The sequence below is a fragment of the Megalops cyprinoides genome, chromosome 20 (genome assembly GCF_013368585.1).
Source record: "Megalops cyprinoides isolate fMegCyp1 chromosome 20, fMegCyp1.pri, whole genome shotgun sequence".
In the NCBI taxonomy this organism is placed as follows: domain Eukaryota; kingdom Metazoa; phylum Chordata; class Actinopteri; order Elopiformes; family Megalopidae; genus Megalops; species Megalops cyprinoides.
In genome coordinates this window covers 18,821,137-18,849,129 of record NC_050602.1, presented here as the reverse complement: position 1 = coordinate 18,849,129, position 27,993 = coordinate 18,821,137, and the positions used below count along the sequence as shown (strand labels likewise).

Sequence of the window (27,993 nt, the reverse complement as noted above, 5' to 3'; positions counted from 1 at the left end):
GCTTATCTGAATTATTGTACCATAGCTGCGTATCACACTGCTGCTAACTTCATCAGGTCAGTTATTGATTGGTCCATCAGCTGGAAGTGCTGTGAGGATTTGGAAGCCTTCATACAGAGAGATGCCTGCATAACACTGGCCATCTGCATTGACTATAAAGGTGTAACGGTTTTGATAGTGTTCTTATCTCATCTAAAGAAAACATGCTGTATACATACCCATCCTATAGTGGCAGTTTAAATCCCCTTCAAGGCTTATATGGGTACTTATTAAATTGCAGTCAATGACTGGGTTACGGAAGGATACAATGAAATATCCAATATAAAACATGGGCACCAGTGAATAGTGCTTTCTGCAATATAATCAACATAATCTAATTTCCTTTGTTTCCGCTGAGTAATATATTCCTTTCCCTTTTTGCTTTTTAAACTGGCTACATCAAACCTAAATATACATACATTTAAGTGGCAAAGTGGCAATGTTCCCACCCTGTGTCTCTCTCCTCTCCATCCAAAAGCCTGTGGAAAGCTGCCCGTCTGTTCTCAGCATGTTCTCATGTTCTCTTGAACATTTCCGATGTCACTCACAATCAGTTGAGGCTGCTATTCTGCCTGTGACTCTGAGTCTGCTCAGGGCCCTCAAAGATCATGTGTTTTGACTTCTGCTTCTACCATTAAGCACTAGCAGAGGGTCAGGGCTCTAGGCCAGCGTCTCTCACTCACTTTGTGAATACAGCCCTGACCTCTGTTGTTCCAGCACCACCTCTGAAACCAGAGATTCCCTTTTCATCTCACATACTGTGCACCTGAACATTATGGTCAGGCCTGAACAACCACTCAGTACATGTAATTAGAACAAACACACTTCTAGCAAGAACTAAGATAGGGGTGTCTTGCAGAGATATTTCTGCAAGTTACTTCCATTAAGTGAAACCTCTTAAAATGAATACGCACAGGTATTCAGCTGTACCGGTAGAAAATGATAAGTTGCTCAATGGGGTCTTGAGCAGTTGCCTAAAATATGTTAAAAGGGGCAGATATTAATATGACAAGTAAACACTTTAACTTCTTATTTGCATTAGCACAACACACCACCATATGCGCATTTCTTCCACAAAAACATCATAACATATTCTGCACAGAGATGTCTAATTACACTCACTCATGCTGCACAAGCATCAGCAGCCCCCTTAGACTAGTCCATCCCAATCTAAGACACAATGTTTTCCCACTGAAGAACAGCTACCAAGCAGCAAGATATTTCAGCAACCAACAGTCCCCGCAGCATTTTAATTCATTTGCAAAGGTCAAATTATTAGACATGTTCAAACCAGTGACTAGAGTTAGAGAGGTATACTTTCACTGGTATGAAACAGAATTATACAATCTTTCTGCAAAATGTTTTGCAACTGCTTTGACGGAGTATGAGGATCTTTTCCAGCTGGCCGGGTGTGTGACAGGCACAAAGCGTCAGGGCCAGGTGCCTCATTATGTCCGCAGGCAGAGAAGGCTCCCATTTCACCTGGTTTGAGGTGAAGGAACTCTAAACCTCTCCAGTACACACTGTGCTTTCTTGTAAAAAAAAAAAAACCTAAACTAAGACTTAACGAGATTCGGCCTTTATCACTCACATAAACAGAATCATGCGATTGAGGCATGGCGTGTCATGAAGGCACTGAAGGTTTTTCCACACGCAGCGTGACTGAACACTGACACAGCAGCACCATGCATCCCGACCTTGAAGCTGGAAAGGTTTTCTACATTTCCTCGTTCCTGGTGTTGAGAGGATAACCCCGGCCTTTAAGAGCGTGCTCCTCTTCATTGTGCGGCTCTCACTCCTTGAAGTGCCCGAATTCAAAGGCAGATTTCTGCTTTCAAGCAGTGACCACTTCAGTGAGCGATTAAAAATAAGCTGTAAACCAGTGCTAGCACTGACCCCATTGTACATTACGTTGTCCAATCATTATGGGAGACCAAAGGAGGAGTGACAACGAGATTCATCAGAGCTGAGTGTAAAAGGTTCAGAGGTGGGCTGTAGATTAAGTAAGGTGGGGGCTTTTTCTACAGGTACGCAAGACTGACACTCAGGGGTTACACTAGGAGAATAACAGACATTACAAAAGTTCTAAAAGTTAGCACAAAATTTTCAAGCTCGAGGGGACATTTATATCCACCATTTGCATTAGAAAAAAACTACAATCTCTCCCTCCTCTCTCGCAGATGTGTCCAGAGGGTCAGACATGCAATACATTGACATGTTGGAGAATCTGAGATTGCACATCAGTTTTAGTGGGAGAGAAAGTGCAGGACCAGCATACCCCGCAGCGCTCAGACCGACAGGCCCTGAATCATGCACACATCAGAAGGAGAGAGACACACACTTTCGTTTAGCTCAGCAATTTCACTTTACTGGTTTTCACAGGCTGGCTGGCAGCAGCGGTACATTTCAGTTTCACAGACGCACATGAAACAACCATTACGTTTGGGTGATGTTTAACACTGGTTATACAACAGAAACTTCTCCCCCACACCCAGCCCCCAAACAATGTTATTATAATTTGCAATAGACGCACGACTGTGCACCATCTGTGCACTGTCACGACACATCACATAAGCACTTTTTTCAGGACAATGACTATACTGGCCAAAAATCTCTCACATACACACATACCTACATACATGTATAAGGCATGCCTCAAATATTTGTTAAAATACCCACCAGCTGTGAAGTTACTCCAAAGATGTAAAATGACAGAGACAGCACAGCTATTCCTCACTGACCATTTCCCACTCAATCATCAATGTGTCCCATCAGAAACAAGGCAAATTTTTTGACAACACTGTACAGAAAAAAAGATCTGTAAGTCTATGTAGAAAAAGATTTCTACAGTACAGCATGTGCCTCTGTATGGATCCCTTACTGCAGCAGCCTATGACATTAACATCTGAAATGGAGAGAAACCATTTACAAACCATTTAAATCATTAATATATGAAATGAAAACGTGTTCCTGTGCTCTTTATTCCAGGGGATCTTCTATGAATGAGGGAAAGTAAAACTGTCGAGGTTATTGATGCACTGTAGTTATCTCTGCAGTAGCCACCTCAGACAAGTTAGTTCAAGTTAGAGCTTGCAGATAGGTTAATCAGACCTGAAACACTGTCTTCAACATTTTTGTCTCGAATGATTTGTTTAAGGGCACTGCAGTTATAAAGAGGACACTTAACATTTTATATGGCCAACTTAACAGGAACTAGAATTGAAAAGCACATATGGCTATAACCTCCACCCAAAAACAACAGGGGAGATAAAGGGGACTTCCACCCGGAAGACAAATGCAAGGCACATTCAGATATATTTGAACATTGACAGGGGAACTGTGTGTGTAAATGGAGATGCAGTGCTGTCTTAGTTTTACGTTGGGAGGCCTAACCAATGAAACCTACTGCACACAATACCAAATGCAAGGCAATGCCACCGGGTATTTACTACCAAATACGAAAAGTGTTGCCATTAATCATAAAATGACGGAAATGCAGATGCCATGTGGAATTATGGCAAAGGCTAGCCATCTTATCTGCAGGGGAGGATGAGGAAGACAACTGGGGGTACGTATCCAGTATCCACAGGACATTTACTAGTGTTTGTTTAGCTAGCACTGACACCACTTCAGCTCTGTCATTTTAGTGACAAAAGAGGTGATGCGGAGAGTAAGTTTGGAGAGAGCGGACACTGGGCCACAGCTTGAGGTCATCAGGGGGTGCGTAAACTCTGCTCACAAAACCAAATTACCTTTGGGTCACAAGTAGCAACAGCCGATGGCGCTGTGCGCTGCAGGTGGAGAACGGGAGGAGGGCAGGTGGAGGTAAGTGAGCGTAGGTGAGAGAGAGAGGTGGTACATTTATGGAATCCAGTCTTTCGTCAAGAGCCACGGCTCTAATAATCAATCAATCAATCATACAATGAGCAGACTGCATAAATCCTCTACAAATTGTGACGAAACATAGAGCTCAATAAAGTAAAAGAAAAACTAAAATGACAGAACCATAAAAAACAATTCAAAATAAAGGTGCATCGAACAGGATGAAAAACGTGTTAAGGCCTCCTACAGAGGTGCTCAGCAGCATGGATACCTGTACAAGTTTCCAGACTCAAAACGGGGTCTTTCAAGTATTCCCATATTAGACCTAACAGAAGTCACAGCTCCCAAACAAGCACTGCACAGACAGAACAGGGTTAATTGCTACAGATCTGCTTCCAGTATCAAGGTTAAAGCATTTAGATAAAAGAAAATGAGTTTCAGCGGAGACCAAAAACCCCCAAAACAGAACAAATAAATGGCAAATGCGTCAGGACTGGCAAACCTCAATACAAATCTGTACACGGGGCCACTACTTGTATACCAACATTGCATGTAAACAAAAAAGCTTCCAGTCCAGTAGGTCAGCAGCCGAGTTAAATTTAGCCACTGATGTTCTGGGGCAAATGACTGCACAAGCCTGTGATGTTTCTTTTGAATTAATTGTGGTTACAGAGATGTACCCGCTATCTATACTAAACTACACACCATGTTATTATATTGCAATCTAAAATGTTTATACAAGAATCTCTCTTTCTAAGTACATTACATATTCACTGATCCCAAAAATATTAAAGCTTGAACTTTGAAAAACTCAAAATTTTCTCAGCTCAAAAAGCTGGGCTTACACAGAATAACACTTAAAAAGGACCTCAACTAGTCTTCTGATAAATTAAAAACCACAAATCATTGCACTGCCTTGGCCCTTTCACAATTAAAGAGAAAGCAGCCAGGTCCAGTCCACACTATCACTAATGTAACGGGTCAATACTGGCTTATTATTGTACGTTAATAAAACAGCAGTCAAATTAAAAAAAAAACTGTTTAGCTCGACATAAAAACTAATTTTTGCATTTCCCATTGAAGCCTTTACAAAATCTTTTGACTAACGTACAAGTACATGTCTATGGAGAGGGTGTGTGCGTTCTCATCTGCATATATCCTGTGGGATATGGCAGTGTAATGTACTGCTCTCTTTCAGTGTGTGAATACGTGTGTGTGTGTGTGTGTGTGTGTGTGTGTGTGTATATGAGTGAGAATGTGGGTGTGCGTGCGTGCGTGAGTATGTGAGTGTATGTGAGTGTGGTTGTGAGTGTGTGTGTGCATGAGTGTGAATATGTGGTTGTGGTTGTGGTTGTAGTTGTGGTTGTGTGTGTGTGTGTGTGTGTGTGTGTGTGTGCATGAGTGTGAATATGTGAGTGTGGTTGTGGTTGTGTGTGTGTGTGTGTGTGTGTGTGTGTGTGTGTGTGTGTGTGTGTGTGTGTGTGTGTGTGTGTGCGCGCTGAAGAAGCAGCTTTATCCACGGTGGTGAGAACTGAAGCCTCATGACGTCTCGGATGGGCGCTTCAGCACGGCACTGTACTTCATTGGGGCTGTGTCTGCCTTCAGCTGCACCTCCACCAGAGTGAAGATGGAGATCTCCTAAACAGAAGCAAGCGTTGATCAGAGCATGGAAACACAGACCACACACACTCGCCTGTCCTACAGCCCTCTTACCTGCGGTATGGTGCCCTGCTCTGGGCATTCTGCTTGCCAAATGAGGGTCATCTCCGGCTTCTTCCCCACCTTGCGGTAATGGAAGTTCTCTAGGCCCTGCAAAGCCTGTTGAACACAACAGCATGACACCTTAAGCAGTCACATACACTGCCGCCATAAGCATGAACATCTGTTTCCTTAGGGGAACAAAGCATTGAACCCTTTGTCTCTTCTACAGCTGTTTAATTAGCTTGAACAGAACAAGCATGACCTCCTTTAACAAGCTCATATACAATACCACATGGGTGGTAAACTCCTGTCTGCTGACAGACTTGGTCCTGCTTCTTATGCTGTTCCAGCTCACACATGCTGAAGCCATGATGATGAGGCCATAATCATGGAACCTGTGCAGTAAAGCTGTTAATATCATGAGCTAAACATTCATACGTCCACAGCGTGACACACCTGTTTAAAGGTGACAGAGTATGGGAGGGGGTCGGGGGGGGGGGGGGGGGGTGCTGAGTTGACTTCTGAAAGCAATTATCTTTAACAAGAGGGCAGGAAGAGGTGATGAGAGCTGATCTGTGCTTGATACAGAGATGGAGGTGGGGACACCTCCGCTTCTAAACACACTTCTGAGCCCAGACAGGGAGGGTGGAGGGAGGCAGGGGTCCAGGGGGGCAGCGCACCAAACAGTCACAGATAAGGACTAGAGATAAGGACCTCACTAAATAAGCTCTTCCTAGGGGTTCAAAAAGGCTGCTACCTGTCTAATTAAGATAAGACGGTTTTCTTCTTTAAGGCAGCTGGGGTTACTGCTGAGAGGAAAAAAAAACCAAGGACACATATATGGTTGACTGCAAGAAGCCTTTACAGCTGCCTCTGTGGACCATGGCAATGGAATGAGTTTGGTGCGCCCAACTAAAATCTTTCCTGGGTTTTTTTTAAATATACCCATCACCTTTGTACCAACCTCTTAAGGACAGTTTAGTTGTCGGGTGTAGGGTAGAGTAGCACTGTCTCATACTCACATTGCAGTAGATGCGTTTCTGCACTCCATATCTCAGCACCAGCACGTCGAAGGCCTGATCCAGGACGCCCATCACCATGGCCTCAGACTCCAGAGGCCCAGACTCCTACAGGCAAACACAAGGGGTCAGAGGTCAGCTCATGCTGATGGACTCTGGATGGACCCTAATAGAAAAACACTGTTCTGGCGGATTAAAATTTTCAATTTCCTGATGCATCTTCTGTTAGCCTGATTTGACCAAACTGCAGTTGTCTCATCATATTAGTGTCATCCAAGATATTTGGGCCACTGCCCTGTGCTGGCTGAAGACACTTATCAGGTGAAATGTCCGCTAATGAAGGTCTTATCACATCCTGTTCCCTAACAGCAGCAATACAAAGATGGCCTTGAGGTTGTACCAGTAAAGTGCTATGAAAGGATCCAATAGGTATGAGCATAGTAAAGGAGTTAACTAGAAGCACGGTGCAATAAACAGATCAGCCTTTTGACTGGAATCACTGCAGGAAATGCACAATCACCAGTAAATGCTGGAATGCCATTCATTCTGCTGCGCTCATACCTAATTGACTGAACTTTGTGCTTGTATTTCCCTGATTGATCAACTGTGCTGTGCTTTTATCTAACCAATGTGTCAGCACAGTGCAATACAGATCAGACTGACTCATTTTATTGTGCTGTGCTTATGTCCTGCTAACTGACTTTTATGTCAATGTGCTTATATGAATGATTATTTTTCACTACGCTATGCTTACGGTATATGTGCCAATGACTCATCTTTCTGCTGCACCATGCTTCTTTTTTTTCCTCCAGGCTGTCTGTCAGATTGACAGATGAGGTGAGATGCAGTGTGGTTGGGTGATTGTTACCTTGACGAAAGCAGCAAAGAACAGCTCGGCGCTCATCTCCTGGACACGCTTGGACGCTGTCTTCTTGTCGTTGCAGTGGGAGGCCTGCTTGTGAACCTCTTCCCCGATCAGACTCAAATGGGGACCGCAGCCTACAGGACAGACACACGCACACACAGACACAAAGACTATGATATCACTCCGTTCTTTTTGATTATCAGACAATGTTACAATTATTAGTCTTTTCACAGATCTTTCACTCACTATAACCAGCTTATACATGTGGAGCTTTACTGGAGCACCTGCGGGACACTAGACAGGTGTAAAGCAGCGGTGTCGGGTGGGACACCGAACCCAAAGTTTGACTGCTCAGTGCCACAATACAGGGAGTCTCTGATTACTGGAAGTGCTACTGTCACATCAGGAGACATCATAGAATTAATCTTCACTCTGTAGTTACCCATTTTAAAACAGCTTTTAAATCCCAAATAAAATTCTCCCAATATTTAGTTTAACATGTACAAAGGTATCCTCAAAAACAGCTTCTGAAGAGTCTTGGGAAATACTGACACCATTAGCAAACAGACATTTTCTTCTGCCCAAAAACAGTCTCACAATATGTTTTAGGAATTCAAAATGAGGCAAATACAAAGACTGGATGATCAATACATCATGTGACAGAGCACCACCTCCTCCTTGCCACTCACCTAGGGAAGCAGCCAATAGGCGGTGCACGATGACATCAGCGTAGCGTCGGATAGGGGATGTGAAGTGGGTGTAGAAGGGCACGTTTAGGGCGTAGTGGCGAAACAGGGGCTCCTCCTTCAAAACTCCAGTGCAAAAGTAAACTGCCATCTGCAAACAGGTCATCACATGACAGTAATCAGTCACTGAAGTCCAACTCACAGAATAAAGGAGTACTGAAAGTCCACTAACACATATATTAATTTGTGGTGCATTCTCTGAATTCTGATTGGTTCATTTCACTGACAGTCATCAGGTGTTAGGTTTAGTCGGCAATACTATTATTTCTACCTATAGTAAAACTGACAAATCACAGTGTGTTACTCAGTTCCACTTTTTAAGCAAAATACATTATGAAACTGGTGCATTCTCATTTTAAATTGCACCTAAAGGTGACAAAAGATGTACATAGCATACTCTAAATTATATGAACCATTATTTTGATGCTTTCAGCGCATTATACTGAAGTCTGCTGTACTTTCCATTCCACTTAGTAAAAGCTGAGAACGGCTCTTCATCTTTCAGGAAATAGGAGAGGGGGGGATCTTTAGTGTCCACAAACAGTATTAAAATCTTATTCAGGAAGAAGCCTGGTTATCAAAGATAACACCTCTCACTTCCAATCCAAAAAGCTTGTGGAGAGGCAAAATACTACTACAAACTATTACTAATACTTCTACAAACACTACAAAGTCATAGCCACTGAGTTAAGTAAATAGCAACCCTTGTCAAGGGAGGTCACAAAGTCCTTGACTGAGGAAGTAGGAAATCTGATTTCTCAAAAGTGCACAAAACCTGCAGGGGACTGATCAGTTCAAGAGAAGCCTTGCATGAGTGTGCCAATTTGCAGCATTCACATTAAAGTATGAACTTTGAGGTCTGAGGTTTTAACGAGGGACTAAGTGATGAGATACACTGGAAACATGCACATAAACTCTCACACACGCGCATAGACACACACACACACACACACACACACACACACACACACACACACACACAGCCTGCTAACCTGCATGGGCCGGGAGCACATGTGGGTGAGGACCTCCTTCCTGGCGCTGGAGTATTCGTCGGTGCCCAAGGTTTCATTCAGACTCCTCTGTGAGGACAATTGCAAAACACAGTCTCACAAGCTGTACAGCAACACTACAGAGTCACTTCAGGCAGAGACACAGGGGCTCCGGCAGGCTCAGTTCGTTAAGGCGCTCACTGCACACAGGGTCCTCCAGCCAAGACCTGGTTTCTAATTGGATTTCAGGCCATTTAAATTCAGGTGTAGGACATCTGTCACAGAGTCTCAGTAAATGTTTTCTCAAATGTTTTGTCAGCCTAATTGGTCTTTCATGTCTGCATTCTCATTTTCAAAATGAAGCAAAGAATTCAGGTTACTAGTTGCAATATCGCATATGATATAATACAAGCCATTGTTAGTATAGCTGCAATATAGAATATGGGGCATACATAATATATGAAACAAGCTGCTCCAGGGCGCCCCCCTGTGTGAGTTCAGTGGAAGTGCACTGTGCTACCCACATGCAGTGCTCCTGCAGAGGAGAAGTCCAGGTCTAGCCCCATCTGCTGGCAGAACTCCTGGAGCTCGTCCACCATTTTGGTTTGGGGCGGTGGGTGTCGTCGCAGTAGGGCCTGCTGGGGGAAGCTGCGGTAGATCTGGTGGGCGGTGGCCATGTTGGCCAGGAGCATGAACTCCTCCACCAGCCTGCAGGACAGAATGTGAAATCAGACACGCCAGTGCCACTTTTTCATACCAGTTCACTGACAGTTCATCCCTGTTCCAAGACACACTTAGTAGAGTGATAACCAGTAATAATTCATGTGCCCGTCCCTTAATGACAAAATGGAGGATATGCAAATTCAAAGCAGGCAAGCCGAAAGTGCGGTAATTGATATATTCAGCTGGCATCCACCAAAGAACGGGACGTATGTGAAGGCGTAGGACAGAGCTGTTTGCACAAAGCTGACGTCAATCAAGAGCACACACGTCCCCTTGTCTCAGACTCTGCCAGTGTGCCAGCTTCAGCAACGCGATATAAACATTTTAGGAGTCTCGGGCCTTCCATAGCGCTTTGCTTTCTCCCCCATGTACACACCGTGGCAACACCAATTACAGTCTCTCCTGTGACCGAAATCAGACGTGACTCTGAATTTGCTCTGATGTTTTCCACACAAAAACACTGACGCAGGAGATCATCAGTAGGCTAAAACCCTACCCACGCTCTCTCCATGCTGATTGCTGCATATGCGTGCATGCTACATGAAACCCAGCTGCCTTTTACTGCTGCTCCAGTAGGTGGCAGCAGTGGCACTACCTACGACTGCCGTTAAAGCTGAGAGGAAGAGGTTGTAGATCGGCTTCATGCTCAACTGGTCTTACACAGTAATAAACCTCATCCAGTTCAACTGAAGCAGGCAAAGATGACATATTAGCAAAAACGTTTGATGTGGAACCAAATGCTTACATATAGGCCATGTCACGGATGAATACCTCAATTTGCGTGCCCTCCCACATCAGGTGTTTGAATGGGAATTATATTCTATTGGAAATTTTCTATATTTGAGGCGTTAAGTCATCCTTCCTTTCATTTACTTAAATCCACAGGTCACATGGTTTCTTTCTCCCTATGGCTAAAGAAGAAAAACAACACCATTCAGTTGCCTTCTTAGCAGACATCAGTTTACAGAATCTGGGCTGTATGAATTTAATATTAATTACCGTTTTCTACAGTAGGATAGGCTGGTTGGTGCAAAGAGGCGGACATGTTTTTCCATTTGGGTCACTTACAGCAGCCACAATTTATGCGGCTCATCTTTGGAGGCAGAAGAAATGCTCTCTTTCACTACACTAGAATACAGGAAAGAGTGAAACACCATTCCAGGCTGTGTCTGTATATCAATATTGAAATGAGAAATGAGGGGATTTATTACAGACAAATAATGTTAATGAAGATGGGACCGAAAAAGAGAAAATGCAGAAAACGGGGAATATGTTTTGAGTTTGAGGTTCCACTCTGGGGAAACCAAAAAGCATTTTGTACCAGTCATTTCAGTGGTCACTTTCCATACTTTCAAAGCCATGCAGAGACTAAAAACTGGCAATCCCCAAGACACAACTCTCCTGAATGCACTGTTCACAAGTTGCTAAAATGCAAAAGCCATTACCTTGGCTTTAATTTTCAAACAGCGCCACCATTGAATATCTGTACAATGCTAAACAAAGCACGTAATGAAGTCGTGTTCACCATCCTTCTGCAGTGTGTGAGATTTACCACTGCTCCTGCTGACGCCCTAATCGCCCGACAATGGGATTTCGAAGGAGTCCGTCAGTAAACTACAGTGGGTCCTATCGCTGCGTGCCAGGAGCTTACCTTTAATAAACACTGTTCTTTCACTCCAGGGATTAGCGCCTGCTCATTTTCAGGAAATAATACCGAAGCGCTTAAATACCTGGTTATATTTTCCCCCAACTTAGCTGTATATTCTCTGAACAAATGACAATACATTTTAATTACGTGAGGAGGGGAAAAAAACAACTACTTTAACTGAACTGTACAAACACTGAAAACAGTGGAATTCTGATCCAACTGTACCCCCATCAGGAAATGTGCCATTGCTGTATCCTTCCATGGCTCCTGATGCGGGGGCGGTTGCATTTGCTACTCTTTTTGGGTCATGCAAACTATTAAGACTTACAAAGTCTGACTGCTTCCTGCATTTGACATGTTGAATTTGAGTACAGGAGATCCTCCCCATTCACAAAAGTCACTTTTAATGTAATGCTGGTCTTTAATAGCCAAAAGTGGTCAAGGAAAGGGGGTTAATGTACACAGTGTAATGTAAACAGTATCAAGCACACACTATTATATATAGGGTATATGAGTATGATACTGCATATGCACATGTGCGAGTCTGTACATAAGTGATCTGAAGAGTGGAAGATGAGCTGATATACTGTATTACAAGAAAGATTAGCAAACGTTTATTTCCTCTTATTTTGTTCATTATTTAATTTGGCCACTGAAATGAAAGCGTTTCATTCATATGCCCATTATCTTCTCCAAATGAAATGAAATGCACAGAAAGAACCAGAAAGGAATGAAATCACAAAGGTAGGTATTGAAAGCTCAACTGCACAGTCTACATGATTCAAGAAGGCGATTCTAACACGCTGCTATTTAAGCTTGCAGTGTAACAGAAGTGCGTGTGAGCTGCTCAGATCCGCAGTGGTTCTGAGGAACAGCAACAGTCAGTGTTGTTGGCTAATCTCACTGCCTTTGGACAAACTCTACGGCACAAGAAAGTGTTGGTGCAGGCGCTAAAGCCATTTACTCCTCAGTCACTGCCTGAAACAACAGCTATATCAAACTTCCTCAACTCTTCCGGCATGCAAACAATTAGCCATCTTGTTTGGGCCTTGATAACGATTAACAAAAGCTAAATCTCTCTTTTTTAATTGCCCAAAGTAAATCCAATGGCTACAAGTACCTAGCAATTCAGTCAGCACACTGCTTGGACATCACAGAACGTGTATAGTCAAAATAGAATAATAATAATAAGAAAAACTGATACAAAAGCAATGAGTTGTGACAGCAACGTCTGACACAACAGATTCCATCTGGCAGTTAAAGGGAGGGAACATGAAATTATAATATCTGGAGGGCTCAAAAGCTAAACATAAAAAACCCTGTGATCTCTTAGAGGAACAGACTGTTACAGCAGTGCAGACTAGCTGTACTGCACGCTCTGATAAATGTGCGTGTGGAAAGGGGTGTGAATTGCATGCTGGTCTTTTTCCATTCATCACCAGCGACTGATTGGATTGGTCTTGTTCCCGACAGACAACCGTCCCGAACAGGAGAGCACACCTAACTTAACAACACCCAATGGAAAATTCTGGAAAAAGAGATTTCACAACAAAGGCAACATTGTAAAGCACATTGGTGCATGTAATCGATGGTGTAAGGGCACCCACAAGCACAACTATATGAAGATGGAACGATCCTTAGATCAAACAAGATCACAAAATGTTTTATGAGCAGACAGATGAAAGTGCTGGGGAGGCACTCAGATAGCCGCAGACCGCTGTTTATAAACATCATTAGTGAATTAGTCTGAGAGCATTAATTTAACTGTCAGAAACAAAAAAAAATAAAAAGTTAGGACCACTTTCTTCAGAGTAATTGTTTTTTTTCCCCCCCAAACCTTGCATTTTAAGGATAGTCTGCTTTTAACCGCTGCTCTGCTGTGTGAAAACTGCCATTACTGTGTCGGTACCACTTAAACACACAAACTTGAAGAAAGCAGCTGGCCTTTATCATATATTTATCTTTCGGGGCCTTTTCAATCTGCCAAAAGAGCCCATTTACAAAAGTGTTCTTTTCTCTGTAGAAAACCCACAGATTTGGAGTCATCGTTCCATGCAAACTGAACAAACTCCAGCAGAAGATGTCAGCACCACAGAGCAGAACAGAGTACGTACAGGGTCCACACAAGATGCACGTCTGATCAGGGGGCTGAGTGTCGCAAATGGCTGATGCTTGCAGCCTACGAGAGGAAGCCTACAGGAGCTTTCAAACAACAGTGACACAGACACGTCAGGCAATGCGTGGTGTTGCATTAATGGAACACAGCTCCGTGGACCTGGAAAAGGTCCTGCTATCGCCTACAGGACTTGTAGACCTTGGGTGCGACCTGAAAATTCAAAGCGGAACAACTAAAACTGTACCAAAAACCCCTGGATGGTTTTTCGGTTCAAAACAGGATTGGAAGGGGTCATTCTGTCTTTCCATTAAGGACAAAGCAATAAATCAAAGGAATGAAATGTGATGCTCTACCCGAAACTTGGTAACGGCACTCTTCAAGTGAGATTGCTCGAAGGTCATTTTCCATTCGGCATGTTCTCTGCCTCTTATCTGGCTGGGAAGAAATCACTACTGAGACTCACTGTAAAAAGTCTAGGGGTGCTATGGACTTGAGCAGATAACCTTAGTATTCTATCTAAACTGACTGAAAGAGGTGAATGATGTTTCTCCAGGAGCAGCTGAGTTAGAGTCATTATCAATTGCAGTTGGAGGCCTAAAGTTTGGCCCAGTGGCTTTAAGTATTGGATGCAGTAACAAGTTAGGGGAAAAGAAAAAGTTGCCAATCAAACATTCACACATTCCTGCTTTCACGTCACATTCTGTCCTACCAGCCAGTTCACTTCTTAAGTTTTCTTCGTAAGCCAAAGGAGGAAAGATGAAGCTCGTCTACTTTCAGGTTTAAAGCAAACCGGCTTCCATTTTTAAAAGCATGACCTCAAGCAATCCTTACTTGTTGCTGTCCCTGTACTGATAGATGTAGCAGCCCTGGGGCATCCCAGTCTCCTTGTCCAGGGTGAAAGACAGCTTCAGCTGTAGGGTACAGAAGGCAGAAGAGAGGACAGTTAGGACTGTTAGTGCTTTGAATACCCTTCACCACTGACTGAGGGGATGGTCATAAATGCACACAGCTGATAACAGGTCTATCTTGAGTTATGTTTACACCTAAATTAATCAAACGCACTGTCAGAAACTGTACGCCACACTGAGATTATTTTAGGGGCAGCTTAACGAAGTACTTGGAGGCCTGCACACGGAGTTCTCTCAACACTACCACAGAGGGAAACATCTTTTGCACAGAACAGATGGGTACATGATGCACAGGGCATTCATCTAATTATATAGCACTAGTCAAAAGTTTGGACACACCTGATTAAGATAATGGGAAACATGCATTCAAAGACATTTTGATATAAAGACTTATACTTAAATGCTTGACTTGTTTCACAGAAATAGTAAAAATAAAGAAAGAAAAGTGTGTCAAAACTTCTGACTGGTATTGTACATCAGACACACAATAACACAATAGCATCCAACTACATTTACATTTATTCATTTGGCAGACGCTTTTATCCAAAGCGACTCACATAGGTTACAGCTCTTTACAATGTTATCCATTTATACAGCCGGATATTTACTGAGGCAGTTGCGGGTTAAGTACCTTGCCCAAGGGTACAGCAGCGGGGATCGAACCGGCAACCTTTCAGTTACGAGTCCTGCTCCTTAACCACTATGCTACACTGCCGCCCACACATCTGAGAAGGGGACGCATACACAATGTGATGGTTCCAATGACCCCTTCTCAAGACATTTTTCAAGCTTCTGAAGGGCAACCATCAGAAATGCGTGATTTCTTTATAATGAATGCTATCACGATAGCGAAGTGTCTAGGAAAGGCTTGCAGACAAAAACAAAATCATGAATTAAAAGTCCTGCTTGCCTTCCTTCTTTGCAAGGACAGATATTGGTGGTAAGAGCAGCAAGCTGTGAAATTCAGAATTTCTATTTGCATCATTGATCTTAACTGTGGCACAGCACCTAAGCTCCAAAGCACACTGCTGATGTAGCAATATACATCAGCCCATTAGATTTTAGCTCTTTAAAGGAAAATAGAAAACCACTTGCATGGCAACTGCATGTACCCATGGTGACATGCTGTTTCTGTAAGGAAAGTAGTATTGCATATATTTTGCAACCCAAATAAGGAGTATTCTACTCGGCAGTATATTAAGGACTGCTTCTGAGGAAGCCCTGGGGTTTCCTCTGGGTTTCCCCAGTGCCAGCTCTTTGTCCTCGATGCGCCTCTGTTGAAATGTTCCAGTTAGGAGGCACCCAGCAGGGTGTCAGAGGAGTGAACTAAGCTCTGGCTTTCCCCTTTCGTCACACACAGACCTCCCAGCACTCGACTGCTAAGCACAGGATACAGCACTCGAAAATGTCACCCGTTCCTCTGTCACCTTTAGTCAAATTTTCTAAATTACCCCTATTCTGGTGTAAAAAAAAGGGGTTCCAGCTGAAACCAAAATTCAAAGAGAACGGAGTTTAATTTGACTGGGTCAGACCCCTGTGTTGAGTTTGTTCAGCCATCCGTTATGGGAAAATAAGTACCTGATAACCTGTGTGAGTGATGGCTGTATTACACCATCCTGCTTAAAATCTAATTTGCTTTTCCCTCAAGGTTCAGTGTATTTCACTCAGACTGACAGAATAAAAAGGCCCTACAAGCTCAAGTTCAGTACAAAATAACCATGAAAAGAGAATTAAAAACTAATGTAAAATAAAATACTTTGGCTAATGTAACATGTTAGCCAAAGTACTGCTGTGAATACAGCACAATGTTTTTAGGTTAATGGCGGTGAACTACAGTATGTATGCATTTTCATATGCACTAGTGCTCATTTGTAAGCAGCTTTCTCCTATTGGAGGTGAATAATGGAACCATCTGAACCTGAAAGCTTAGGCACAACCTGGAACAAATGAGACATCTCAGAAGCAAAATTAACATAAGCTTCAAAAATGTCTTACTGTTACAATGCAATTATAAGAAAGTAATTTGATCTATCTTAAAGTCCTTCATTAATATTCATATTCAGGAAGCCGTCCACTTCTGCACCTCAAATAAATGACTGCATTTCAGTGCACTTATTTTCCCTACTTGCACGTAAAAATGTATTACCGTGTGACATAAGGTACGGCTGACACATACTGAATACGAATGCTAACGTTCTAAATGGCAAAATGTATTAATGCTGATCCCTGCCCACAACATGGGTTATCTTTCAGGAACACATTTAGAGGCGCTAATTAGGTACGTTTAAGCGTTCAAACATTCAGCACAATCTGGCTTTTAAGGACAATGGGAAAGTGACAGGCCTGCTGTCTTTCACATACTGTGTGCAAGGCTTTGAGAAGCTGAGTAACATCTCAAATCCCTGTCAGTGCTGGACAGAGAGCAGGGGCACTAAGCTTTTCCCAGTGTTTTTTTTTTTTTTTTTTTTTTTAAAATTGAATGACATCCACCTTTTTGACGGGGGGGGCGGGGGTGGGGGTGAAACATTTTCACCATCTTGATTGTGGTTTGCTAAATACAGTATATAGATGTTTTAAAGTCTGTGGTACAAAAAAGGTAGATAAAGCAAGGTATTTTAGAATTGACTGAATTTTTGTGCATCAAATGTGCATCAAACATATTCTAAATTGAATTAATATAAATTTAATTAATATAAATATAATAACCCTGTTATAAGGGTTACACAAAAATAAAAAATAAAAAAGGTTCAAAGACGTGAATGTGCTCCAAGCAAGAGGACTAAAAACAATTTTAATCAATAATAAAAACTTGACAAGCATGCTCTTTATTCATCATGTTAATCTAGGCAAAAATAAATTCTGAATGCATGAGTACACATTTCAGGCACTGAGATGTTTCAAAAAGACAAATACCTGTGGATAAAGCAGACCCTAATATGCAAATATTGCTGTCAAGACTAGGTTTGTAAAGGAACTAACTCGCCACTGTGGTAGATGGTCTCGTTTGCAGTCATTGTTTCTGCTCACAAAGGCTGAGGCCCCTGGCCTTGCACTCAGAGCCTGCCTGAAGCCTGCTGGTACAGTATCTTTCAGTTACCGGGCTCCATTTCTGAGTAACTTTTTAGCACCATCAGAAACTGACACTAAAGAGATGTTTTTAAAATCCTGGCTCAAGATTCATCTCAGCGACTTAAGGCACTACCTGAACTATCCATTTGAATTATCCATTTGAATTATCCTAATGATCCTATCACCTAACAGAACACTTCAATTTAGCCCTGATGAGCAAGAGGTTCCTGGGAGAGGGGTTTTCTGGACGTCTCTACTTTGATATCGGAACCACAGCAACAGCAATGCTGCGTCTTCCACCGAACCCTCATCAGTGTGCACCTCCAGGGAGTTCTCCTCTCTCTGACAGACAGATGTAATCATGACTTCTGTCCAACAGTATGTGTGTCTGTGCACGTATGCGCGGGTATGTGTACACACAGGCTAGAGCATGCAGGGATTCTCAGGAGCCCCTTTCCTGTCCCCGTCACCAGACCATATGTTTCATGCAAACTACACCAGTGACTCACAGCACTCCAATTACCAACAACAGGGTTAAACACTGATATAACACTACAGATGAGAGGACAGCTTGTGACTTTATAAAAGTACACTACGTCCTCTATCAAGCATCTTCTAGGCCCTGCTGAAACAATCACTGAGCTCACAGGCCATCCAGCAGTTCATAAAAATATGATTCAGCAAATGCAAAAGATATCCAGTAAGGCAAGATTAATGACTGCACACAAAGCGTACCACAGTTTACAGAAGAAATCAAGGAAAATAAACATTTAAGTAGTTTGCATAGCCTGAAAAGGCCTCAGATCTGTTAATGGGAAAGAGCTGTCAGATTAAAGGTACCGAGAGGAAAACCAGCATCTATGGCATTTGATTGACTGGTGTACACCACTTGGCAACCGTGAAGCTCTTTCCCAAGGGTATATCCAATTGAAATCAAAAACAAATCTATCATTTTAGTTCAAGCAGTGGCTTAATGTGAGCAATCTATTATTAAGTTATGGCATACTCTATAAACCCTAAATGCATCCTTCACGTACAGTAACTTTAAAAAAGGCAATTCATTGTTGAATCCCCAAAAGGCAAATCACTCCAATATGAATGACACAAAAACATCAATAAGGAATCTTGTCTGGTGGTTTAAGATCCTGCCGCTGAGCTCCTCACTGCTGACTGACAGAGTGTGAAAAGCCTTACAAACATGCAGGCACATGTAGAAGAGGCGATATACGCATTCCTTATTGTCCTCATTAACACAGACACTCAACGTGGTCCCCCCAGAAATGACATTACCCCGGGATATACTCTCAGAGGGCTTTCAATCACACACACGGTACATAAAGTACCAGCCCAGCAGCAGAAACTCATGTTTTCACATACATCTAACAAACAGAAATGTAAATCATCTTCCACAAGTGCAATGGTGACATGCGGTGCTGCACACATTAAACCAATCAGTGCTCACAGAGCGCCTCCTCAGTTAACCTCTCATCTGCAAGGCAGCTTCCTTTTCCTTCTTCATAATGACAAAAGCCACAAAAGCAGCGCCTGCGTATGGAAAGTGGGGATAAACATCTAGCACTTGCGAATTGTGTGACAAATGACAATTTAATATAAGACTCCATAAACACCAGTTTCCGGCACCGTCCAAAGCCGGGGTCCCCATAACGGCCCTGTTCTCTCAGACACACCGGCGTCTCTGAGGTGTTTAGGACACGTCGGCGGGGACATCCCTGAGTGTCTGATGCAGGCATTGAGTGAGTGAAGACTCCTGCCTTTATGCGGCACATCACATCAGCCTCTACCTCCACCTGATCTGCCTTCATGATGCTCTGCAGGGGTTCACTATGAGCGTGAACCTCACCGCACTGAGCAAATTCACCCGTGATACACTCACTGGTGCTCACTGTGTCAATCTTATTCATGATCATTTCTTGCCTCTCCTCAGAGGGAGGCCTGGCAAACTGTGCTGGCTAATTACTGCCTCTTCAACACTGAGATAAATGACAGCTTTCCCAGAACACACCATGAGGTGGCTGAATAAAGTCTGTCTAGCTACCTCAGCAAAAGAAGTGAATTTCAGAAAGGCAGCTTGAAAAACAGGCAGCTGAATATGAGATCTTAATTGTTCTACGGCACACTCCCAATTCAAAGTGTGTAGTAAGCAGGCTTTCCTGGAAATGTCAAAAGTTTCCTCAAAAACCCAGAGACTGTATGCAAGCAGCCAGCAGGCATTTAGGAAAACAGCCCTCCTGATGCTGGAGGTAGAATGAGTTTGAGCACTACATCGATCAGTTTTGCAGAGTGCATAGACGACAACACGAAATGCCCCATCCCACTGCTAAAGGTCACACACACCATGATAGTACTGTTAAAGAGTCTTTACTAGGACACAATGACTAAAACAGCACTGTTACAAGTTTTGGCCAGTACGTTCAGATGAGCTACCCGTTTCCTCCCTGGTAGAATTTAGACAGCACAGTGAAGTTAATCTTTCAAATGTGGATGCACACTTCAAATTACAGGGCGCTCATCATGTGGCACTGTGGAAACGAGAGCGGACAGCACCAGTCACTGTCCTCATTAGACTCTGGGAGAGGGTTCAGCAGGAGACTGCAGCAACATTGTGACAGCAGCACTGTGGCGATGTGATGACGCGTGTGTGACGCTTTGACAGTGACAGTTCGATCGTGTAATGACAGCATGACAGTGTGACAGGGATAGTGTGGCACGGTAGAAATGAATGCAACAGAGCGACAGTGAATGTGACAGTGAGAGTGTGTAAGAGTGAGTGTGGCTGAGTGCAGCGGTCAGAGTGTAAGAGAGTGTAACAGTGAGCGTGTAACAGAGTGACTGTTAGAATGTATGAGTGTGACAGTGTGTGGCATCAAGTGTAACAGCGGGTGTGACTGAATGCAACGCAGTGCGTAACAGTGAGAGTGTAAGAGAGTGTGACAGCGATTGGTATAGAGTGTGTATGAGTGTGACAGTAGGACCGTGAAGGTGACGGTGTCAGGGTGCAGTGCTGACCTGGTCCAGCCGTAACGCGCCCCCCTGGAAGCGCTGGGCCCGGAGGTTCTGGGCGATGCGGTGCAGGTTGAGGACGGCCTGGTGGATCTCGTCAATGGGGTGCTCGGGGGCGCAGGGGGGCAGCTCCTCGGCGGAGAACAGCTTGTCTGGCGCGTCGATCATGCTCTGAGCGTGGTCGTAGCTCAGCTTCACGCAGGAGCAGATCACGGAGCGGCCGAACCACTCGCTCAGGATCTGAGGAAATATTCAGCACACCAGCCTAGCATTAATCACAGTCTCCATACAAGAACAAAACGCCTGCATGATAGAGATTTACCATAACCAAGACAAAAGCACTGCATAGCCAAATTTTTATCTAATGGTATTTATTATTCTGCCACTTAATGCCATTTTACTGCTACTGAGATAAGACTGGGGGGAGAAATACACAGCATGTGAACTAGTTTAAAATGAAAGGTCAGAAAAAGGCAAACAAGTGGGTGTCAATAGCAGCTGAAACATACCAAGTATGGAAGTTCTTGCATTTTGGCTAAACGATGTGACTGTATATGCATTGTTTTGAATAGCTGGAAGTTAAATCTAATTTAATTCAGAACATTTACTGTATAAATGCAATCTAAACTGAACTGGCATGAGACATTTTTCCCATTATAGTACCTACAGAATGGGTAGTATCAGAAACTATCAGGGACAGATACGAGCCATTAAAATGACAATCATTTTATGATAGGAAAACCCTTTCTACTGCACTTTGCAGTTCGGTTTGTTAATTAGTGGACTTTAATTGGAGATACCAATATCAGATACAGTATTGAGGCTTCGACAGGTTGCCAAGAACTTATTCCTTTCACAATGCCATATCTTTTCCTTTTTTACCTCCAAGTGACATAACTGTATTCTTACAAATGTAAGCACTGTTCATATTTCACAACAATAAAAACTACTACAGTAAAATATATCTTGCAATAAACTGCAGGAGTTTCAGCTGGAGCTGTATGAGACAATAAAAGCAGGAAATGAGTCAAGGTCAGAGAACGTGTCGTGATGTGCATTTCAGAGCGATGGATGCTAGGTTCAAACCCCTGTCACAGCCGGGTGGAGCGAGGGGTGTGACCCAATCCTCTGCTGGTGACTGGGCAGCGTTGTCATCATGTCAGATCGCGGTCACATCGAAGGATTGCCATGTATGGGTAGAACAACCAACACATGGAACTTACGGCTCCTTATTGCTGAGCACATCGCAGGCTCAAAGGTTGGGTTGTGTGTTCGACGTAGCTGGTCAATAACTCAATATCTTTCTTTGCATGATGTGATCTCCACCTCAGCTGCCAGTGACGAGGATAAGGTGCATTTCCAAGCCAAGTGCGCTCATAATGTAATACATATTCAGTCATTAGAAGTGAAGTTTGATCACCATAACCATAATTTGCAATAAAATGTATTGGACATGAAGAAAAAAAACTTTATCTAGACAACTAGTAAAAGGCCACTAATTGAATACAAACATGACTATATTCTCAGTATTAGTCATAATCAGAAAACAACATCCTCCCATGACAACTGCTATGGACTGTGTTTAGTAAAAAGAAAAAAAAACACACTTACCCACGTGCTAAAACAGATAATTTCCTTCAGTATAAAACCAGTACACAGGCCCCACTTGTTATGCAAATTCAAAAATGCAAATGAGAAAACGCAAAGCAACTATAATGGGGACCGTAATTTGAGCGCTGACCTATATCTGACCTTGACGGGGGATCCAAGGTCACGGCCGTGTCACCTTAAACGGGTGAGCGCGCACACGCTCAGCGGGACAGGTAGTGACGCACGGCCAGTCATCAGCGGCCCGCAGTCTGAACCGGTCCCCGACAGACACGTCACCCGTCACCACAGCAATGAGCCCCGATGCCAGCGGTGTAGTTATTAATCACCATCGGGGTGGCACGCCTTAATTGAAGGCCGGTGATAAAGCCGGTGATTCCTCGCAGGCGGACAGGGCTGACAGCTGTGCGCTGACGAACGCGGCGAGAGGAGGCCCATCAAACGAACAGGGAGGGCGGTCACCGGGAACGAGCCCCCGGTAACGAAGAGACTAAAACACAGAGCACCTGGACATGGCAGTTTCACTTTCCCTCAATGAAATTAAGCTGTGTGTAAGGGGCTAGGCAGCGGAATAAGAGCCCTTTTGGATCCCTGGACCGGAGATGGGAACAGAAATAAGGAAATGGAAACGGAGTGATGCGGTCATTTCTAGCCACAGCTCTTCCTTCCATTTCCAGTTGTTTTGTCACAGAGATCCGTCTGTGCGCCTCCGTGCCGCACTCCCGCCCCGGCTCGGCGTGCCAATCACACGCTCCCTGCGGCTGACGTCACCATCTCCCCGCTTTGTGACACCCGATCTCCTGAGAGCCGCCAGGAAAAGCCAGACGCGAGCCCCCTTCCTGTTTCAGAGCGGAACGCGTACCTGACAGCCGGTCCCGAACCGGACACCTGGGCCGGCCAGCGCCGTCCCTACAGTCACCGCTCGGTATCCGCTGTCCCGGTCAATGAGGCGGACCGGTACCGAGCGCAGAGTTTTAATGGCATCAGTGTGACAGCGCTCTTTGATCAGTCATGAGCAGGTACTTCTAAGCGGGGGCCGGTTTAATTGCTTGCCGTTCCCGGGGCCTGTGAACCTGGGTCCAGACCGGAGAGGTGCATACCTTCCCCTGTGGAGTGATTTTCCAGATGACGGAGAAGGTCAACCTGTCGGTCATGGGGTTCAAACTGCACAGCTCCTCACAGAGGAGACGGGGCAGCATCGGGATCACCTGCAAGAGGAGACACAACAACGTGGAGGTCACTGGCACTTCTCACCGTCACAGGGCAGTGGAAATCTAATTGGGATAGGAAAACTAGACTTTCATTACATTAGGAGGGATGAGGTCATCTGTGTGAACTGTACTGGTGATGTGAATTCATGGGATGAATTAATCTTAAGTGAAGCCTACAGGTACAGTCTATGAAAAACACTAGGCTAAGATCACGTTTCTATTTTATTTCTTTTTCGGGAAAAACGAAATCAAATATTCCCTCAAAACCGCTGCAGTTCAAACAAAGTGAGTGGCTGTCTGGCAGAGGTATTCATTTGACCCCCCACGGCGTTCAGTTCACTCTAATGAGGAAAGGTCCAAGGTCAATTTTAACATGGCAGCTCCTGGTGACCCCGCACTTGGAGAGCACAACAGGGTGAGAGGAGGCTTTAGGCCCAGCTCCAATCAGCATGCTGGCAGGCGTGTGAGTGGGAGGAGCTGGACTTTGACCTAATTGTGGCACACATGTCTCCTTTGTGACCCAGGTCAGACTGGATCTAAATGCTAAGGTACTTTGTAAACTGGAAAGGCTTCAGCAACAATAACATTTAAGAAATGCTATAATAACAGATGGGGCGTGTTCAGGACCGACCAGGGATAGTACTGTTCCTGGTATCTGAACTCTTATTTGAGACCATTTATCTTTATCCCATCTCATACTTCTGTTGTGAAATCAGATATAGTTATTTATGCGTATTTGACTCCATTGTGGACACGACATTCCATACTTAATATAACACGAGTTATTATATCCAGAATGAAAGATCTAATTTAGGAAACTGTTCTGTTTGGTAAATAAAGATGAGCTCACAATGTTCTTGTATCTTAACAAAAGCGACAAATGAATGAGTGATAGCAGGCCATGAATAAAGGGCGTGAGCCAATGTGGTTGGATGAAGCAGCAGAGGATGATCCTGCAGATCAGATCCTGCGGATCATCATGCAGAAATCCTAAATGTTCTCCGTATCTGTATCTGTGGCGGAGGAGAACAGCTGAGCAGACGGAGGTGGGCTGTCACACATATCGCCGTTAAGGGCAGGAGCTAACCGGCTTGGCAACTGCCTTTGATTGGACATCGTCAAAAAAAGTGACTACAAATGACTTGTCCACTGCCAACAGAAATAGCCTGGACAGCTCGCAGCAATGAAAACCTTGTCAATGATCTTTAATGTCACGCACGAATGTAACGCCCACCTGTGGCTTCTGATTGACAGCTGTCATCACTATCATCTCTGTCATTACCTGACAATGACCGAGTGTGCAGTGGTAGAACGTAGCTGGCTGCATTTCGCTGGAGTAATGTCAGCCAGCATTCCCTTGTCATCAGTGGAACACAGTGAGTACTGTGACATCAGTGACGGCTGCACCTGTCCTCCATTCAGTGTTTGGCCTCTGGAATCTCCAGCTGCACACTAGGCTCACTGCAACAATACGCTGGTGTAGGAGCCCTGAAGCGAGAAGAGTGCAATCCTGCAATGCACTCGCACGCGGCTAACTGCTGTTTTCCACACTAGTAGTGACTCTAATGGAGTGGGCACTCATTGGAGGATAGGTGCTATTTTGCTGGCCCATCCGCGCAACTGGTAGGAGCCTGACGAACTGAAGAGTGACTAATAGCAGCGAGAGAAGGCCCATTTTTCCCCGTCACTGTCGCAAAAGAAACTATGTTTCAAACCAGGTGTTAGAGCTCAGCCTGTATTCGAAGTAAATGAAGTGAGGTTCGACACATACGCGATCGTTCCCACAGCTCCACACATCAGCCTCTCCCCCAAAGAAAAGCCTGAGAAACTATGAGAAATGGACCAGCACTGATGACCTGAACAGTGAACCTAGGGGTGAAAAGGAAAAAGGACCTTCTGAACCAGGTAAACACTGGTGGCTCTTCTGCTGGCAACCGCATCCAGCGCTCTGCCCTCCTCCACAAAATAACTGACGTCAGCGATGTGAACTCCCACTTCAAAGTTCCCTGGTGAGACGAGAGGAAACAGGAATTTCACAGACCCTGCACGGCACAGCACAGTGACACAATACGGGCTTCCTTCTCCAGCCACTGCTATGGTTCAAAGCACACTATAACTGACAGAAATGTGGAGAGCTGCACTTACCTGTAATTCCACCCCTTAGGCTCAGCTCAAATACACATTCACACATCACAAGCACATCTTATTTCTCTGTTTTTCATTCAGGTGCCTAAGCAGGAAATGCTGTCAACAGTATACAGTGTGGCACTGCTTGTTATGGCACTGTGAGACAGAGAGCTGATATTCAGAGACTGTCTGGTGTTTTCTGTCGGTACGGTTTCTCGTGTGGCCTCATTATCTCTACTTCTATGTCTTTGCTTTATAAGTCACTATGGATAAATGTAAATATGTGCCCATACCAGGGTGGAGGCGGGGCATTGGCCTAAAGGCATGATGTGAGCATGACTAGTGTGAGGTGACGTGTGCAAGCCTCCTTCTGCCTGACAGCTGACAGAGGTCCAACTAAACAAAACAGCCAGGTGTGTCTCCAGCTCTCGCAACTGCCAGCTCAGACCTGCTAACCTCACTGCGATCAGCCAATTACCTCAATCTGATCATAGCCACCTTTATTTGCTCTTCCTGGTGCCAAGTCACCTGCTGATGTCAACGCTCCAAGTCTCTGATGAGTTGGGTGTTGGCCGTCATTGTAATCATGCATCTGACGACACACCAGTAAAGGACAGAATTTCGAGATCTACCTGTTGTGCTGAATATCCCAGGCCAATCATAGCGCTGTTTCTGCCAACTGCACTGCTAGGTCACAAAGCTGTTACTGCCTACTACACTGTAAGGTCACAGAACTGTTACTGCCCACTGCGCTAATAAATATATTTACTGCCCTCTTCTGGAAGAGTCGATGTAAACTTCTAAAATCTTACCATTGCCTCATCTTGAGACAGTAAATAGTTTTTTTTTATGTTTTAAGTACATTCAGCTTCATGCCAAAACATGTAAAGTCAAAAATAATGAGAAGAATACAGAAGTATATGAATAATATTCCATACCATCTGGGAGAGGTTTGCAGGACAAGGCATCATCCAGGTCTCTGGCAGTGGCTGGGTCAATTGTGAATATGCATTCTTTCCTACAAAACAAAACAATGGCTACAGTATCACTGGGAAACACCACAATAAACAAAAAGCCCTGAGGAATTCCAATGGAAAAAAAAACCCCACAGCTGTCGGTGTTGGGACGAACAAACAGGCCTCCTTCATGTTGATAAACTACACCCACCATTCATTAAAGCTACTGCCAGAAACACACTGTTTTACAGGTATGAGAGCTGGGAGAGTGGAAGAGACGGTTCTTTACAGGAAACCACCTCAGCCCACTTCAAATGCTCGGGTGAGTTCATTTTAAAAGGCTATATGCAGATTCATGTGTTCCACCGAACACGGAGGCTTCGATTGGGCAGAACTGATTTTTCCCCCCCCAAATCATTTCAGTATTACAGGTCACAACCGTCCCTGTGAGAAAAGGAAAAGTTTATATGTTGTGTTTATTTTCTTTATAACTAACTATTCAAAGGAATTGAACTGCAAAGGCAAAGGTCATGGTAACTAAAGCATCCTGGAATGAGCTCTTTTACAGAGGAACCTTCCTGCCAGGAAGTCAGCATTCCCTGCAGGGAGAAGAGAGAGAGAGGAAGAGAGCTGGTCCCTTAGATAAGCAAATGCCCTGCTTTCTACCTCCACATCAATGTCTGCAGTTCAGTCTTTAAAAGGTAAGCTACATTAGGAGACACTGTGCTGAAGTATACTGGTGAGAGCAAACTCCCAATAACTGCTCCCAAACTGTTTTCTGTGGCTATATATACCTCATAATAGCTGCTAATAATTAGCAGTGAATGGTAATTAGGACATGATAATTACAGGCCTCATGAAGAAAGGTTAGGTTAGCCCCAGCCCCTGCAGAGGTGCTAGGATCTGCCATGAAACTGCATGCATTATGTGGGTCATTGCACCACAGTGACGCAGATAGTGGTGTGCAGTTGCTCTCAGTCTAACTGTGCACTGAACCTGTTGCCATGTGGATGACTCACAGAGGAGGAGTTTGACAAAGATCAGATCAGAGTGTCATCCCAAATAAATCTGCAGGAAGCTTCAAGACCTGACACATCCCATCTGAGATAGACTTTTGTATACTGAGGGTAGTTCCAGATCAAGCTCGTTCTGTATGCCAAGGGTTGTAGTACCGCACCATGTTCCTAATGCACCTTAGTGTGTGTGTCTGTGGTTTAATACGTTTTCAGTAGATTTTCACTACCGTGTTCTTGTGATATGTGTAACATGCAATGCTGACTGAAGATTTGATCTTGATTCTTCTTTACAGCTTGTATTTTAATCAAATGCAGGAAGCAGGTTTTCAAATGCTGAAAGCGGCTTTTATGGAGTGGCCATGTAGCATTTGTGCATGATCAGACACAGCCAGCAGAAGGTGAGGCAGTG

At 44.1% G+C, this 27,993-nt stretch overlaps 1 protein-coding gene across 3 annotated transcripts in view; it reads right to left on the bottom strand.

Moving 5' to 3' along the window:
* Positions 1-5,312: 5,312 nt before the first annotated feature.
* dis3l2 (DIS3 like 3'-5' exoribonuclease 2) overlaps positions 5,313-27,993 on the bottom strand; it is a 43,737-nt gene continuing 21,056 nt past the window's right edge. For all 3 annotated transcript variants that reach the window (XM_036554707.1, XM_036554708.1, XM_036554709.1), the window contains exons 10-21: positions 26,551-26,630; positions 25,379-25,491; positions 23,375-23,482; positions 20,673-20,906; positions 14,500-14,579; positions 9,706-9,889; positions 9,185-9,271; positions 8,136-8,283; positions 7,450-7,580; positions 6,585-6,689; positions 5,575-5,679; positions 5,313-5,499 (exon numbers count right to left, since the gene is read on the bottom strand). In XM_036554707.1, the coding sequence (XP_036410600.1) occupies positions 5,401-5,499; positions 5,575-5,679; positions 6,585-6,689; positions 7,450-7,580; positions 8,136-8,283; positions 9,185-9,271; positions 9,706-9,889; positions 14,500-14,579; positions 20,673-20,906; positions 23,375-23,482; positions 25,379-25,491; positions 26,551-26,630 (1,474 nt within the window). In that variant the 3' untranslated portion in view covers positions 5,313-5,400. The remainder of the gene's footprint in view (positions 5,500-5,574; positions 5,680-6,584; positions 6,690-7,449; positions 7,581-8,135; positions 8,284-9,184; positions 9,272-9,705; positions 9,890-14,499; positions 14,580-20,672; positions 20,907-23,374; positions 23,483-25,378; positions 25,492-26,550; positions 26,631-27,993) is intronic.